Here is a 16,979-nt window from a genome sequence, read left to right on the forward strand (position 1 = left end):
GACAGTTGTGAACCTTGACACTGGCAAGTGCTAAGAGGACAGTTGTGAACCTTGACACTGGCAAGTGCTAAGAGGACAGTTGTGAACCTTGACACCGACGTGCCCAACTCTGCTTCTTCTTTGTTGTTGTTTGATTTTTTTTATTAATTTTGGATCCTCAAATTGTATTTAAATTTGTTATATATGCTGCTTGCAAATCAAAGCATGAATATTGTCATGCCCGTGGAAAAGAATCAGGAACCCGAGTTAAAGAGCTTTTCCTCAGTTCCTAGGCAACAAAAGACAAGTAAAAAAAAAACCAACTTCTCCTTTTTCTTGTTTTTTGACCTGAGTAAATGGTTCCTTTTAATACTCCACTGTGTATGATCTTCTTTAGTTTCATTTATGTATTTTTTTTCATCTTTCTACAGGGAGTTAAATACCTGTGTATTCCAGCAGCAGACACACCGTCTCAAAACCTGTAAGTTGTGCTTTGGGTTTTTTTTTTTTTTTCCTGTACTTTTTGGAGAAATTAAAAGCAAGTGCAGTGTGTGTTCCAGCAGTTCCTGAGCCAAATGAAAAGCGAACATAGGGCTCTGCAGGCAAATAAGCAAGCCCCGTGAGAGCCTGGGGAGTTGCTAGTGTCCCTACATAGCTGCTCCCCATGGAGGGGAGGGGGAATTTACAGAAATCAAACTGGAGAAGCCAGTGTCAAACTGGCTGGAGACACCTTGTTACTTTCCAGTCCTGCTGTGACTCATGGAGGCTGAGATGTCCACAGGAAGGGCCTTTTAAATCTAAGGAGAAGGCACAGTCAGTAAAGTACCTTTTCTGCAAGCCCTAGGACCAGAGTTCAGGACCTAAGCACCCACGTAAAGTCTAGCACAGGCCTATCTGCAACCCCAGGGCTAGAGACCTTGAGATAAATTGACCCTCAGAGTGCATTGCTCAGCTAGTCTAGCCAAATTAATGAGTTCCAGATTCAGGGAGAGACTGTCTTAAAAACTGAGGCGAGCGAGGAATGATGGAGAACACACTGGTCATTAACCTCTCGCTACCACACACATGGACTCAAGTGTGCCTGGCACACTTGAGGATCTGAGTTCAGAGCCTACAAAAATGGGAGGTGTTGGAGGATCTCTGGAAACTCATAGGAGAGTTTTCCTGGTCTGCATGGTACAATCCAGACCAATGAGAGACTCTGTCTTAACAAAGATGTGGGAGCACTTGAAGACCATGTATACATTAATGTGTGGGCATGTGTGTCATGCTATATACACTTGGAGGTCGAAGGACAACTTACAGGAGTCAGTTTTCTTCTTCACTCTGGGTTCCAAGGATCTTTTTCAGGTTCAGACTTGTACAGAAAGCACCTTTATCCACCAGCCTTTCTCCCAGTGTCGTCTCTGTCATTTTAACAAGTTAGGATGGACTCACAATTGCAGCTCCCTTAACAGCAGCATTGCAGACTTGATAGAATGGGATGGAGCCTTCCAGACCCAGTTTTAACTCCAACAAGCAACCTTGGTCTCACCTAGGCCCAGCATGGATAGGTGATAGTTTCCCCAAGCCTGCATTTGACCTTGCAGACGGAGATGCTAAGAGTGCCATCACTTTGTGAAACCCTGGCTTCTGATTTTCTGCCTGTCTTGGCCTGGATACTGGGGACCAGCACAGCAGCCCTCTGGATCCATGTGCTAGTGTTTCCATGAGAGGCACTCCAGATTCAGATGGGGTTTTTGAGTCTAAAAGACCACAGGGTTCACCCTGCACTGTGCTGTACAAGTGCTGGTGCATACAGATCTTATATGTCAGTGAGGCAGACTACATACTTGTTCTCTGTCCCAACCGAACAGCTTCTCTAAAAGATGCTGGAATGTTGGCCACCCTACGTCTTCGCTGCCAGAGAGCAGAGAGGTCATGGATTAGGCTGTGACTTTATAGACCTACCTATTGCAGGATGAGTGGCATGGGTATATTGGTCAGTGGGTAGCTGGACAGAGGACAGAGGTATAGAGTTAGACCAGGAAAGGACTAAGGAGGCGGGAAATTGGTACAGACATCATGTTCTTCCCGGGCCAGGGTCTGTCTCTACCCACCCAGACTCTTGATCTTTCACAGAGAGGTGAGACTTTAAGACTGAGAAAGGGACAGGGCAGATTTTACTAGGAAAACAAAGTAGTAGTCTCATCTGGAAGGAGAAACAGCAACATTGGAGAACTTCCTTGGTTACTAGTCGTGTCAAGAAACAGAAGTGGTTGGAAGGGCATGGTCCCTGCGGAAGGAAGTGAGGCGCTGCCTTTCTCCGAAGACCACAGCAATCTTCTACCCTTGTTTTGGTGACTATTTTTGGAATGATTGCTTTGCTCTCATCTATAACCAAGATTCGACCATGCTGTTGAATGTGTCAGTACCTGATTATCAAGAATCTAGCTGGAACTTATCTCGGGTATGTGCTGTCAGGACACATGGCCCCTGGTCTCTGAGATGCTATAAAGACTTTTCTAGGAGCTAAGTGCTGCCTTCATCTTCCATAACCGTGGTCTCATTACAATTCTGCAGTATGGACAGAACAAGCAAGTATCAGAAAATCCCAGATTTCAAGCCAGTCTCACCTACTGTGTCAGGTCATTTTAAGTAGTTGCATTCAGTTCTCATCTGAAAATGCCCATCTCTAGGATTTGGAATGGCACAGTCATATGTAAATGAGAGTATTTCTGTGAACTCTGGCACTTTCAGAGCATGACTCTATCTCTGCTATAGCAGATGACTTCAGAGTTACAGGAACGATTCTTGAGATAAGTTTGGGTAGCAGCTTAAGTTTTACTTATCTGTTGCCAGTGAGGATGGCTGAGTGTCCTCATCACTTTCTGTTGCTATAATAGAACATCTGAGACTGGATGATTAATACAGAATGGAAATAAGTTTGATCCCACAGTTCAGGAGGCCTGAAGTCCAAGATTAGGCTGCCACATCTGTTGGGAGACTTGTTATACTGCTCCATAATACTGTGGTGGAAAAGCAACAAGGGTGTGTGTGGAGGAGGTGGAAGGGAAGCCAAGTGCTTGAGGTGGTCACGGAGACACTACCTCCATGATCCAGACACTACATTCCAGGCCCTGTCTCCCAGTACTGCCGGATTTAGGTCCCGAAAAACAAAGTGGGGAAGGGGCACTCAGTGAATGTGATTCCACGATCGGATCAAATGCTTGCCTCTGTCTGATGCGACTTACTTAGAGTATCCTGCATTCACTGCTCACAACACACTAGGAGCTCTCGGTGAACCTGCACCAACTAATGCAGGTGGCCAGGAGGTCAGTGTTCTTTTTTATTTAAATGTATTCATTTTTAACGTAGATCTTTTTAAGAAAAGATTTGTTTAATTTTACGTGTATGGTTATTTTGCCTTCTGCCTGTTTGTATGTCTGTGTACCATGAACATGCAAACCCACAGAGGACAGAAGGTGGCTTTGAATCCCCTGAAACTAGAGTTACAGACAGTTGTTAAGTGCCATGTGTGCACCAGGAACTGAACCTAAGTCCTCTAGAAGATCAGCCAGTGCTCCAACTGCTGAGAGTAAACCATCACTCCAACCCCAAGATAATTTTCAGTGCTTTGGGTAACTAAAGCAAGAGAAAACGTCAGTAGTTTATAAAACTTGCTCTCAGTAACCCCGATGCTTATCAACAGGCCATCTCTCCTCTGACCATATTGAATTCCTGATGCCCGGTTCCCTCTCTTCAGTGACAAAACAACTCCTGGAAATCTGTACTGCTTACTGCGTTAAACATAGATAGTAACTTTTAAAATGATTTCTAAGTTTTGGTGAAATGCTTTATTTCGTAAATTAGGCTGGGGACATAACTCAGTGGTAGAATGCTTACTGCTATAAACTTTAACTATTTCTTTCTCTGCAAAGCCTGAACCGGCAGGTCTTTAGGCTGATTACGCTTAGTAAGAGGTGTGTGACCTTTGACACTTCAGTTACCTGATAGTCAGTTGCTCTGAGCTGCAGAAATGTTGGTTTTCTGTCTTGGCCTTAATCCTAGAGAATCTTCCCCATCTGACCTTCCATGAACTTGAAGTGCAGAGAACTGGTTTGAGATAACACAAGCACAGAATGTTAGCTCAGTTCCCCCAGCCGCCTAGCCTGCCCAAGTCGGGAAATAGAAAAGTTCAAGTTCTCTGTCTCCTGATAACCTCACAACCCTAGTGTGGTGTGTTTTGCATGATGTTGTCCTAATAAGAGATGGTGGAGTGGGTGTTAAGTGTGTCGGGGGCCAGTGCTGGAAATTGGTTTGCGTTTGTTTTCTCTATGGGTTTTCTAGAGCAAGTCACTTTAACCTTCTCAGTGAATAATCTGCCCATCTCATCAAAGATAATGTATGGAATGGGGTATTTTGTTACTTCTTTAGTATTTGTAAAATAAGATGTATTTTTTCTGTGTTCCTGTAAGGAATGGTAATGCATTTTAAAAGCAGATGTTTAGATTCGTATTCACTTGGATTTGCTTATTTTGTTTGTATTACAGAGTAAGTTGGTGTTTGTAGCCAAGCAGCACTTAGTGGATAATTTTTCTTTCTATTCTCTGTGAATTCTGAGGGAGCTCTCTCAGGCTCCGGGTCCATAGCATTGCATTGTAATGGTGCTCTCTGTGGTGATCTGTGGTTTCAGAGGCAAGCAGGTCTCTGTTTTTGGAGGTCTTGTGGAAAGGCCAGTGTAGGGAGCACACTGAGCTCGGTATGGGCATCGGGAGCGCCCTGGTCTCATCACCACCATGTTGTTGGCCAGTATTGTCTTAGTGGAGTGAATATTGTCTGTCTTCCACTTCTCTTTCATTTATCTTTTTTCTACTTCTTTTATTAATGAGCCATTTTTCAAGGTCAGAGGTAGGTAAGCTTTTTCACCCCTGTAGCTGTGCTTGCAGAAGGTTCTTGAGGTCTTTGCATCCCTCAGCGATGCTCTCCTGGTCGTGGGGTAAATGAGAACTCTGGAATAGGTGTTTGCCACAACAGCAGTCATTCCACTCAAGCAAGAGCCCTCTGGTCTCAGACTGTCCTTGTTACCCTCAAGTTAAAAGATTCTTTTGTGAAATGATGCCATGTTAAAGGGGTTTTGTTTTCTTGTTTTTTAAGCTATCTTTTTAAATGAATGTATCTAGTACAATGAAAAGTATGGTAACACAAAAACATCCTCCAGTTCTTTTCTTTCTTTCTCTCTCTCTCTCTCTCTCTCTCTCTCTCTTTCTTTCTTTCTTTCTTTCTTTCTTTCTTTCTTTCTTTCTTTCTTTCTTTCTTGTTGTTGTTTTCGAATGGTAGCAATTCCTGAGGCTTAAAGTTAGGGAGTCACTGTTGAGTTGCTGGTGATAGATGCTGGGGTTGCTTTCAGAGCTCTAGCTGTGAGATGGGCAGGGGAGCCTGGGGTATCTGGACCAATTCAGCCCTAAGAAGAATCTCCCAACAGAGAGTGCTCTACCCATTTGCATAAAAAGAACCATAGGTGCTTGCCTTTGGTGGGATTTTCTCTATATGCACTTGGATTCTGTTGGAGAGGAAACACATCTTGTATTTCTGTGTTGTTTGCTATCAGTGCAACCTCATCTGATACCACTGGCTTTGAAGTAAGACCCACCACCATTCCAGGTGGCCAAGTCATTGGGTTTCTACTACAGTAAGCAAAGCCCCAAACCTAAAGACTCTGTCACATCACAGTAGGGATCAGAGCATCTAAGACCACGAGTGTTAGGACCAAGAAGTCTCCATGTAAGAGTGTCATGTGGTGTGGCTTACACTCTCCATCCACCATCCTTTATTGAACTCTCAGAAGATCAGCAAGACCCATGTGGTCACTCTCAGCCTCTTATATGGAGAGTGGGTGGTTGAGGAACTAGTCTCTTGAAAAGCAAGAGGATAATTTACAACCACTGGGCTCTCTGTTTAATCCACGTGAAGAATGTCTCTGTACCAGAGCTGCCCACCACCACTGAGGTGATCTCTTAGGGCCCCTGATAGTAGCTCATATGATCACCTCTATGTACTGTTGGGTGAGTATGGTATACCTGTGGGCATGCTTCCTGCTGCAGACAGGCCTGTCACACATATCTTTGTGTGGAAGTAAGGGTAACTGCCAACCAAACGAAGAACACAAAGAGGGAACTGGTGTTCATGTCAACAGCATGCGGTGGGATGCGGCTGCAGATCTGTGCTTCTGCTTCAGACTAGAGTTGAAAATAAAAGAACTCAGACGGTGGGTATTTCCCACTGTGGAGGAGGGAGTTTAGTGACCAGAGCTTGGACTTATGTCATTTTTTTCCCTGGAAATAACCCACACACACCTCTCTCTGCAACACCCAGTTTTAAACCAGAGCAGCGTTGGGCCAGCCCACCTCCTGGCCTTTCTTGTAAAAGGCATTTCTAGGAATGCCTGCCTGGCTTGGCTTTGTGCCTGACTTTTGTGTCTGAGTCAAGTCTCATGGTGGAGTTCCACATGCTCTCCCAAGGCATCACTGTGCCTTAGACTGAGACAGCTGCCTGCCCTGGCACTCTACAGTCCTTGCCCCCAGCACGGTGGTGGCCAGAAACAGCATCCTGTGTGTCACTGTTGATCTAGCCTCTATCTCACACAGACATGCAAACCAAAGGATGCAAAGACTATCAGGGGGAACAAGTGTTCCTGCTACACGATATTGTGGGCTCAGTACAGGTTTGGGTGTTGCTCAATCCAGATGCAGCAAAGTCAGCTGTTGAATCCAGGTTCTGCCTCATAGTCTATAGGAAGGCTGATTTCGTAGTGTGTGAGTTTGGGTCACGCAGGTCTGAAAAACAGATAGAAGAAGTTGCTCCCAGCAAGGCCGCAATAGAGGAATTGGCCTGATTTCTCAGCAAGATCTTAATGAGCCTGTAGAACAATTAACTTCCTGAAGACTCTTGAGTCCTGTGTGTAGTCAGAGCTGCTCAGCTGGCTTTTGCACCACCATGCTCATTGCAAACTGCTCTGAGGCAGTCTGTGGCTTCTTCCTTCACCTGGGCGGCTCTCATTCATTGCTTTCTGGTTTTGCTTTTGTGACTCCAGTGTTCATTTCCTTGTCCATGCTTATATCCTAGTGATTTCCCAACCAGAAGGAAACCTACCAACAGGTAGGACCTGCAGTGGGAGAGAGACTCCAGCACACCCTTGACAACCACAATGTGGACAGACTTATGGACAAAGGAATGTACCATCCGGCCATCCCCTGATGTTCAGCTGGTCTGAAATCACCTTAGAGTCTGTCAAGTGTGATGTCTGGAGTCCACCCTCTGTCTCCTACAAGGAGGATGGACACCACTATATAAGCCATGAGGCAGATTGGAGCCTAATATCTTGGGTCTATTGTTGTAAAAACAACACACCATGACCAACAGCAACGTGGAGAGTTAATGTCATCTTACAGCTTTCAATCCATCATCCTGCAAAGTGAGGGCAGGAGCTGATGCAGAGGCCATGGAGAAATGCTGCTTACTGGCTTGCTCTTCGTGGCTTGATCAGCCTGCTTTTGACTAACACACAGGACTACCTGCTCAAGAGTGTCCCTACCCTCAGTGAGCTGAATCCTCCCACATCCACCATTAATTAAGAAAAAGCACTACAGGTTTGCCCACAGGCCAATCTGGGGAGGACATTTTCTCAATTGAGGTTCCCTCTTCCAAACATGACTCTGGCCTATGCCAGGTTTACATAAAACCAGCCATCCCAGGATGCTTTGTACTTAGGTGAGGTGGCCTGGGCCTTTAGTCCCTCAGTTAGGTGCTGGTATGAGGAAGAGGGCATTGGCTGTCAGTGGACTATCTCTTTGATGGTGTCTTGGGGAGCGATGTTGCCGAGCAGCCTGCAAGTGGTTCTCCCAGGGCTGCCAGCAAAGCTCTGGAATTCTTTGGGAACCTGACTTCCCAGCCTGCCACACTTTATCCTGGAGTTCTGTTCTTCTAAAACAGCTCTGAGACTTGTGTAGCTGTCTGCTGGAAGCTAGAGGATGGATGCAGCACTTACCTTTCTTCAGAAAGGGAGAGCGTTACAGAGCTCCTCTCCCAGAGCTTTCTCTCTTTCTCTGTGTGTGCTCAACTGCCTGCAACTGAATCTTATCCTCGCTAGGATCACTACGGTGTTGGAGCTTGGTCAGAGGCATCATCCGGGTGGCTGGTTTGGCTTGTAGCATGAGAAACTCTGCTCTCTGCTGCAGCCCTCCAACCCATGCCTCCATGCCATGCTCCTGTCAGCTGTTAGTCTGTTCCTGCACTCGCCCCTCCCACCTGGTCAGGCGCCTGGCTCCTGAGTACAAGTGCTGCCAGGTGCCGGGTTTTGGCAAGGACATGGTCTTGCCTGCAATTGGCCATTTGGGAACAAGACTTCAGTTCCCCAAGTCCTGTGTTTACATCTAGGTGTCATTTTCCTGGAAAAAAAAATCACCAGAAACTGGTGTGGTATGGTATGTTGTGCTGTGCTGCCTAGAGATGTCTGTAGCCGTCAGATGTCCTTAGGTGTTAGTACACTTGAAACCTCCACTTTCGGTGATACTTGTTGGCAGGCATGAATGTGTGTGTGTGTGTATGCACTCATCAATGAAAACACATCCTACCTCTTGCCAGCATAACCCAACTGAGCTTCCATTCTGACTCATTTTATTTGTGCTGTCATTCTGCAGGGAGAATTATTCCTGTCCACTTGTCTCTCAGCCTGTCATAACCCCTGGCAAATGGCCAGTACTCAGTGTTTGTAGAGAAGTGATTGAGTGCATAGGCAGCTTTGGAGGTTTCAGTGCTTTGGAAACCATCTGAAGGTAGAATCTACCTGGTAAAAGGTTCCGTGCCTACACCCCTCAACCTTTACTTGCTACATGCTACAGTGCAAATCTCTGTCCATGTGGTGAAAGGCACACACATCGCCTGGGTACTTGACAGTGGCTTTCCTGAATAGTTGTGTGCTGAACAAGTGCCCAGAAAAAAAGTGACCCAAGGGGGTAAGGGTCAGAATAAAGAACTGTAATGCTCACCAGCATTGCAAACTGCAGAGTTTGCAAAGCACACTGATACCGTGTGAGGTCTCCTCTGTGAGCCATCATCCTTGCTGTCTAAGCCATGCTTCCAATGCCTCACAGAGTAGCAGAACAGGGTTGAAACTGAAAGTTCCTTTCCCCATAGCTGCCGTGGCATATAGCACTTCAGTGATAAGACTGAGCAGGGAGCTCTTGAGAAGTCATTATCCGGACTCAGGGATGGCTTGATGATAAAACTCTGGCAATTGGAAACCTTCTAAGCCTCAGCATGCCAGTGAACATGGAAGGCTGAGGCGGCACTGGCCCCAGGCTGGTTTGGCTCTCCATGGGCAGACTCTTAGACATCTTAGGAAATCACAGCAGTGGCTTCTTTTCAACCAATGTGAAACAGTAAATGTACTTATTACTTTTTTTTTATTTCATAGGACCAGACATTTCAAAGAAAGCATTAAATTCATTCATGAGTGCCGACTCCAGGGTGAGAGCTGTCTTGTACATTGGTATGTATGACTCTTGCTTTGTTTGCTGTCCTAAGTTCAATTCCAGTTGAGATCCTGCTATCTTAGTTGCCTTTCTAATGCTGAGATAGAATGCCATGACCAACACAGTGTATGAAACGAAGCATTTACATGGGGGCTCAGTGTTCCAGAGAGAGAGAGTTTATAATGGTCATGAGGATCAGCATGGCTGCAGGCAGCAGGAGTGCAGGCGTGCAGGTGTGCAGGCTACAGGGCATGGTGCTGCAGCAGTGTCTCACATGCATGCTATACTGCTACCCTGCTCCTCAGGAGTCCCTGACTCCTCTTTCTAGAAGAAAACTGACTGGCTTTGCCTTTATTTGTGCTTCGGTCACTGCTAGGACTTCTGGAGGTTGTTGTCAAGGTTAGTGGCACAAAAGACTAGCATTTCTAGCATGGCATTTCATTAGAACAGCCTTTCATGTGTCAGCTGGTTCTGTTAAGCTCATACCAGGCCCCATGGTGGTCATCCTAAAGTCCTGCTTCCTCCTACCCACTCTGGAAGCAACCATGGGTGCTTAGAGATATATTTCTATAATATCAAAGTAACTCCTTTCCACTTGCCAGCTGGGGAATTTGTTGGGTGTGTTTGACTCTAGAAGTTTATTTTAAAGTGATCCAAGCAAACTTAGAGTAAGCATTCTATTGACTGCAACCCACTGTTTATCATAAAGGGAAGGTCAACATTCCATGTCTATGGGTTCCAAACCCATTATTTCAACCATGAATCAAAAATATCCAGGAAAAGTATATCTATACCAAACATGTACGTGTTTTCCTTGTCCTGATTTCTCAGACAATGTAGGATAACAGTGTTTTACTGGCATTGCACTGTGGTACACTACAGTGTCACCCACAGATGTGCAAAAATGCTTGGTAGGATGTGTTAGCTAGCACTGTGTACTATGCCCTTCCTATAAGACTGTGGACAGACACCATGGATCCTGGTGTCCACAGTGAGCTGGGACCAGTGACCCATGGGCAGAAAGGACAACTGTACATGCACACTAGTACACACAATGACAAGAAAGGCAAGCCAGCATACTTAATAAGTGCAAGGTCTGTATGCTCTGATCTTCGCCTGGGGGGCTCTAGGTAATTGCTAGCACTGGCAATGATAATAACTAGCTTGCAATGGTCTGGAATCAGGACTCTGCCGTAGTTTGAATGGAGACTGATCACCTCCCCTCTGTCTTCTATGATGTGTGACATTAATTAACTGAAAGTGTAATAAGTCTTTTGACTGAGTGAAGGCACCTACTCTTGCAGCACAAGCAATATGAGGTGGTAACTCTTGGAGCTGTGCTGGTGACAGCCCCAACAGAATACAATAGACAGAAAGGCCACACCCAAAAGCCATGAGCAAGTAACCTAAAAGCAGAAAAGGAGAGGAGATATTTCAGCGGCTTTAAGAATGGTGTTTTGCTGATTTACACAGATTTATGTTTACATATATATATATATATATATTAATTAAATAATGTGCCAGGTTTTTTATTTTTTGCGATACTGCTGTTTTGCTTTTTTAAAAGTTGGTGATATAGCCAGGACAAATAATAGTTGTTTCAGCCTTCCATTACATTTGGTTTAAAGTGCCTGGGGAGTACAGTTGGGAGCTGTTGACATACACTCTTAAACCCCAATCCCTGGGTCTCTCCAGGCTCCTGGTGAATTAATTTATATAAAGAAATATAGCCTAAGGGGATATATTTGTTTAAAACTCCCATGCAAGTTCCTAATAAAAAGCCCTGGTGGCAAGCCAGTGCTGAAGAAAGAGGTTTACTATTGTTGTCATTAGAATACTCTAGACCTGATATTCATATCCTTTAAAAATCATAGATTTAGACTTCATCTATGGTAGTTAAGAAAACCATGAAGCCTGAGCTAGTTCAGGTCATAGTTGGAAGCCCCAAGCCCCTCTCTGTGCTGCAGATATATTACTGCCCAAGGAAATAGACATTGTCGAGACTATATCCTATAGAAAAACCATGGAGAATGAGGCCAAAGTTCCTGCAGAATGCTTGAGTCCAGTGTCTGCTGTAGAGGACAGCTCTTGGTATGATCCTGAATAATTCTCTAGTAAGCCTTGCCTGCTTCCATGAAACCCTAAAGGCAGACAGGCTCTTTAAAATGGGGTCCCTCAGATGGGTGGGGATGGATCTGAAGTTCTCAAACTGTCCTTGTGACATGTGGCTGACTCTGTCCTGCAGCCTGGCTGGGGTCTCCAGGAGTGTGACATTGGTGATCGCATACATCATGACTGTCACCGACTTTGGCTGGGAGGATGCCTTGCACACTGTTCGTGCGGGGAGGTCCTGTGCCAACCCCAACCTGGGCTTTCAAAGGCAGCTGCAGGAGTTTGAGAAACATGAAGTGCACCAGGTGAGTGGTCTTTGGGAGAACTTTTCAGGTGTTGACAGCCACACTGGGCCATGCTTTCACTTCAAGAATTGTGGCACTTGGAACTGGAAGGCCCACACAAGCTCGTGGGTCCAGGATTCCCCCCTGCATCCCTCAGAGTGTCCTGCATCCTTTGTGCTCCTGCACTGTAGCCACAGATCTTAGGCTTTGTTGTTTGGTTGTACTTGGTACTCCATATCAGTTTGTTTCTCTCTCTGATTCTGAATTGCAAACTTTATCTCTTCCTGTTTTCTCCCTGGGTTCTTTTAATCAGCCCTGGTTATCACAGGCAGGTGGCACGAGAACGTAACTGTTCCAAGGCTGCTAAGTAGATGCATAGCCAACAGATTTCCAAGTCATGAGCTCAGATATCAGCTGGTTAAAGGAGCAGCTATTTCCCTTGCTTGCTATTGGCTGTCAACCACAAAGCTGTGATTGATGCCCAATGACCTTTTATTTCCATGTTCATATGTGGAACTTCACCATTGCTTAAGAGGTGAGAGTCCCTGGGAATTCATGTGTGTGTAACGCTTAGGATTTCCTTCCAACTTTTCCAGTATCGGCAATGGCTGAGAGAAGAGTATGGAGAGAACCCTTTGCGGGATGCAGAAGAAGCCAAAAATATTCTGGGTAAATATAAAGAGCAAGGGCGCATGGAGCCCCGGCCTAGCAGCAGGCGGTGGAGCAGCTTCTCAGCCCTGCCTCCTCTCACCTACAATAACTACACAACTGAGACCTAACAAAGAGAGCTGGTGTCTGCCTTCCTGCTGCGGGTCTTCTGGGTTGCCTACCATGTGCTGGTGTGCCTGGTGTGCTGGCTCCTGCCTCTGAGGACTACGAGAGGAGGTCGCAGCAAGGTGGAGCACTCAGGGCTCCTTCTCAGAATGCCGCCCTACTCAGGCTTTTTCACTCTCCCATCTTCGCCCCATCTTTTCCTCACCTGAACTTGCCCAGCCTGGGATGCTGCCCGGTCACCGTCTTCTCGTATGTGTGCAGCAGTGTGGATGTGCATGTATGTGTCTAAGAGTGTGCATATATACCTACAAATGTATGCATTGTGAACGAGTACACATGTAAATGTGTCTCTGCATGTGGGCACTGAGTGTTTATGGTGCTGAAAGTTATAAACACCCGCTACCAGAACTGCAATGGTCACATTGTTCAGTCCACATGGAAGTCATTTGAACTTGGCCTCTGGAAAGCTACTCACCAAGTAACAGCTTATGCCTGTGCTGAGTGAGAACTCAGGGTGTGGGCAGCTGGAAACAGTGGTGTTCCAGATTCTGAGATGGCACAGAGGAAGGGACATGACCCTCCGGAGGAAGAGTGGCATAATCCTAGAGAGTTTTATGTCTGTGGGAATAAGGGAGGGGCTTTCTGAGCATTGTCTTGGACTTGATAAGTATACTTGCCAGCCCATCACGGCCCTGAGTTCCACTGGTCCTGCTCTGCGTGGGACCAGCGTCAATTGACTTTCATGGTGATATGGTATGGTGACAGGGTGGACCTGAGACTCAGTAGCCCTATACCAGATGTCTGGCCCACTTCCTGTCTGCTTTTAAACACTTCAGCCTCTGGCTAGCCTCTTGTTGCAGGGGTCTCATCTCAGGTTTGCATGTACCTGCAGGAACTGGAAAGAAAGGCAGTTATTAAACTCCATAGCCATTCGTGATTTAAAATGCCTACGCATTCACTGAGCTCATTGTTGTATACTGTGGACTTGACTGCTACCTCATGAAGTTAGTTCCTTCCTTCCTTCCTTCCTTCCTTCCTTCCTTCCTTCCTTCTTTAAGGTTGGGGTTTCTTTGGTACCCCAGTCAACTCTGCTTCATAGTTGAGAGTGTTTGTCATGTTACTATTGTTTTTGAAACCAAAGAGAAGAGCATACTTATGTCATTGAGTGATTTAAAATTTGCAGCTTGGCTTCCGTAAGGTTTTCTAGTGAGTCAAACCCCACATTCTAGCCAGGAGAGCTCCTTAGCTCAAAGTGTGTGGCAGCAGGCACCCCTAGAAGCTCTGCACAGTCCAGTGTCCAGTCCTTTACACCAATTCATGTTGTTTAAGCATGCAGAACATGCAAATGAAAAATACACTCAACCTCTCCCTAAACATACTGCGACCAGGCATCTCTGAAGCTTAAGAAGCCCCCAAGAAGCCCCCAAGGAGCTGGATGGTGGTGGCACACGCCTTTAATCCCAGCACTTGGGAGGCAGAGGCAGAGGCAGGCGGATTTCTGAGTTCAAGGCCAGCCTGGTCTACANANTGAGTTCCAGGACAGCCAGGGCTACACAGAGAAACCCTGTCTCAAAAAAAAAAAAAAAAAAGAAGAAGAAGAAGAAGAAGAAGCAGCCCCCGAGGAAGAAGCAGCAGGTCTCCCTGTGTGTGTGGAGCCCTTGGGGACCCAGGGAAAGTGTGGTTGCCAGCTCTCTGTGTGCAGGCCGTGCCAAGCAGTAGCATAAGGAGTGAAGCCTGAGTATGTGTGCACGTGGGTGAACAGCTACATACGTTTCCATAGGTTCTCAACTGTCTTAATTTTTGTTGCCAGTAATGTTCTTTCTCCACAGCTGCCCCGGGAATTCTGAAGTACTGGGCCTTTCTCAGAAGACTGTAATGTACCTGAAGTTTCTGAAATATTGCAGAGTTCAGGCTGGTGCTGCCAAAAAGAAAAGTCACCTAGAGTTTATTTTTAAGAATCCAATAGTGATTTGTATACTTGTTTGTTTTTTTTCCATTTTAAACCGAATGCATGTATAATCATGTTGGAATATGTTAAGAACTATGGATATTCTGTAGCAAGAGAAAATATCTTTGCCTTAACTCCACTGCTGTGGTTGTCCCTTGGACCTGACCGATGCTCATACAATAACCTCACGAGCCCTGTGTGTTTCGTAACAGTAACTACTTGTCATGAACACTACCCAAGGAGGAAGCCTGCACCTGGGAAGCGTGCAGTGTGAGCTCCGCCCTCCTGTTAAGTCCTCCAGCTCGAGACATGTCTCTTGGTATGTGTTTTATCTACTGGTGTTATTCTATATGGTAGAATTACCAAAAGCTATTCAGATTTCTTAATAAAGGGCAAATCACCAAGCTTGACATCATGCGCAGTGTGGTCTTTTGTGACGTGCAAAGGTCACGTGTGTTTCTCTGGAGGATCCCAGTGCACCTAGTCTTGGCTCAGAAGACGTGCTTCTCTCGAGAAGGCAGAACAGCACATGCTAACATAACACACTGATAACATAACACACTGATGACTAAGAGAAAAACTCTCCTGGGGCTGTTGGGGCTGGAGCTGGAGCTCAGAGTAACACCCTTACCTTGTGTCTTCCCTCCTTGCACCAAAAAGAAACTATGGACGTAAAGAAGTCGGACACGGTGAGACTCTCCCTGCAGAATGAACACTTTGAGTCTTTGGTCTCTCTGGGGTGAGTGCGCGTACCACAGGGATGCACCGAGCAGGCAGTCCACAGACTCATTTCAAATTCATTTTCAGTTCTTAATATGGAGGAACTCAAAACTCAACTGAAGAGCAATTTAAGGCCAGCTACTAAATTTCCCTGTCTACATCTGGTAAGGTTTAGCTTAAAGGAAGGGCAGATGATATTGGGACTTAATGAACATGGGCTTGACCACATGTACCCGGAGCTCCTGGCATACACACAGGTAGTCTCCTTGTAGGAACCTGACACATTTTTGTGTGTCAAACAAGGAGCCTTGAACATGTCTCTCAAACCATCTGTAAAGCTATGGGGACCCTGAGGTGGCAGAAGCCAGGCACATGACAGTCCCAGGAGAGCCATCATGCCTACGTAGGGGTAAGAAAGCAGAGCAGGAAAACAGGTTCCTTGGGCACAAAGCCCGTCCCGTCCTTCTGAGCCAATAGTACTTGTAACCCGATGTCCCTTCCTGCCTGTTTGTCACCACGAAACCACCACTTTGTAAACTTAGATTAGGAAATACTTCGCTCACTGAAGGTTCAGGCCTGAAGCCTGCTCCTACCCTCACGGTAAGTCCCTGGGGAGCAGCAGCCTTGCTTTTGTCAGGGGGGCTCCTTGGATGCAGCCTTGACCGCCTTACACTAGAAGCCTAGGGACATCCTCTTCATGACCCAACCAGGTACTTGTAGGCCATGCTGAAGATGACCCGCACACCTTTAGGGGCACTTGAGCTTGTAAGATGAGCTGGGCCGTGCTCCAGTGCAGTGGCTCTCTTCAGACACAGACCTGCTGTAGCCTGTAACGTAGAGTCAGTGTCCACAAAGGGAAACAGAATCCGCCTCGTTAGCATTTGTCTTTATCACAGCTGGCCCTAGGACAGTAAGCTGCAGTAGCAACGGACAGCAAAGGAATGGGCAAGAACCAGTGCAGCCACCCCGGCGCAGAGTGGGAGGGAGCTTAGGGAGACAGGAGTGTTAAGGGGGGAGGCAGTGAAGCCTCATTTGAGACCTGTCATGTAAGTCAGTGTGGTGTGAAGGAATGAGAACCCAGACTGAGGCTGCACGTGTGGGGAAACCTGAAGGGAGAGAGCTCAGCACTCAGAGTCACAAGCCATCCCCAGTGACTACAGAGCCACAGTGCAGAGGCAGTGGTGATGAGCTGCAGACCAGACTGGAAAAGGCCTGGCTCAGCCAGTCTAATACTGGTACAAACTCAGATTCCTAACTGGAAATGCTAGGGACTGGAAGTGTTTCAGCTTTGGGGTGGTTCCCTGATTACAGCATTTTCATGACCCTCCATAAATCTAAAGTTGAGCTGTTTCATATGCACCTTAAGCACACATACATATGACATACACAGAATCTGGGGGTGATTGTTTCATACATTATTGTCAGCACATCTGTGTTTTGACTTTTGCTTGTCACTTGAGATATCAAGTATGGAATTTCTCATTTGTGGGAAATACCAGAGCTCAAAAAAAGTTGGATTTGGAAACAGTGTGGATTGCACGTATCAGGTTAAAAGCAATCTACCTACAGTGACAGCCAGTTGTCACTCACAGAGACCGCTGTGCATGTGTGCTCCTTGACTTCTCAGCCCAGTGTTTCTCACTGGTCTGT

General features: G+C 46.2%; 1 protein-coding gene across 2 annotated transcripts in view; it reads left to right on the plus strand.

Annotated features, from left to right (window-relative positions):
- The window catches only part of Dusp22 (dual specificity phosphatase 22), a 50,900-nt gene extending 35,881 nt beyond the window's left edge, over positions 1 to 15,019 (plus strand). Inside the window, exons 4-8 of one of the 2 annotated variants that reach the window (XM_021180127.1) lie at positions 411 to 460; positions 9,434 to 9,508; positions 11,737 to 11,908; positions 12,484 to 12,556; positions 14,491 to 15,019. In XM_021180127.1, the coding sequence (XP_021035786.1) occupies positions 411 to 460; positions 9,434 to 9,508; positions 11,737 to 11,908; positions 12,484 to 12,556; positions 14,491 to 14,537 (417 nt within the window). In that variant the 3' untranslated portion in view covers positions 14,538 to 15,019. Of the gene's footprint in view, positions 1 to 410; positions 461 to 9,433; positions 9,509 to 11,736; positions 11,909 to 12,483 lie in introns of both variants that reach the window. The other variant, XM_021180126.1, reaches the window with a different exon arrangement.
- The last annotated feature ends 1,960 nt before the right edge of the window (positions 15,020 to 16,979 follow it).

Source organism: Mus caroli, chromosome 13 (genome assembly GCF_900094665.2).
Source record: "Mus caroli chromosome 13, CAROLI_EIJ_v1.1, whole genome shotgun sequence".
NCBI lineage: Eukaryota > Metazoa > Chordata > Mammalia > Rodentia > Muridae > Mus > Mus caroli.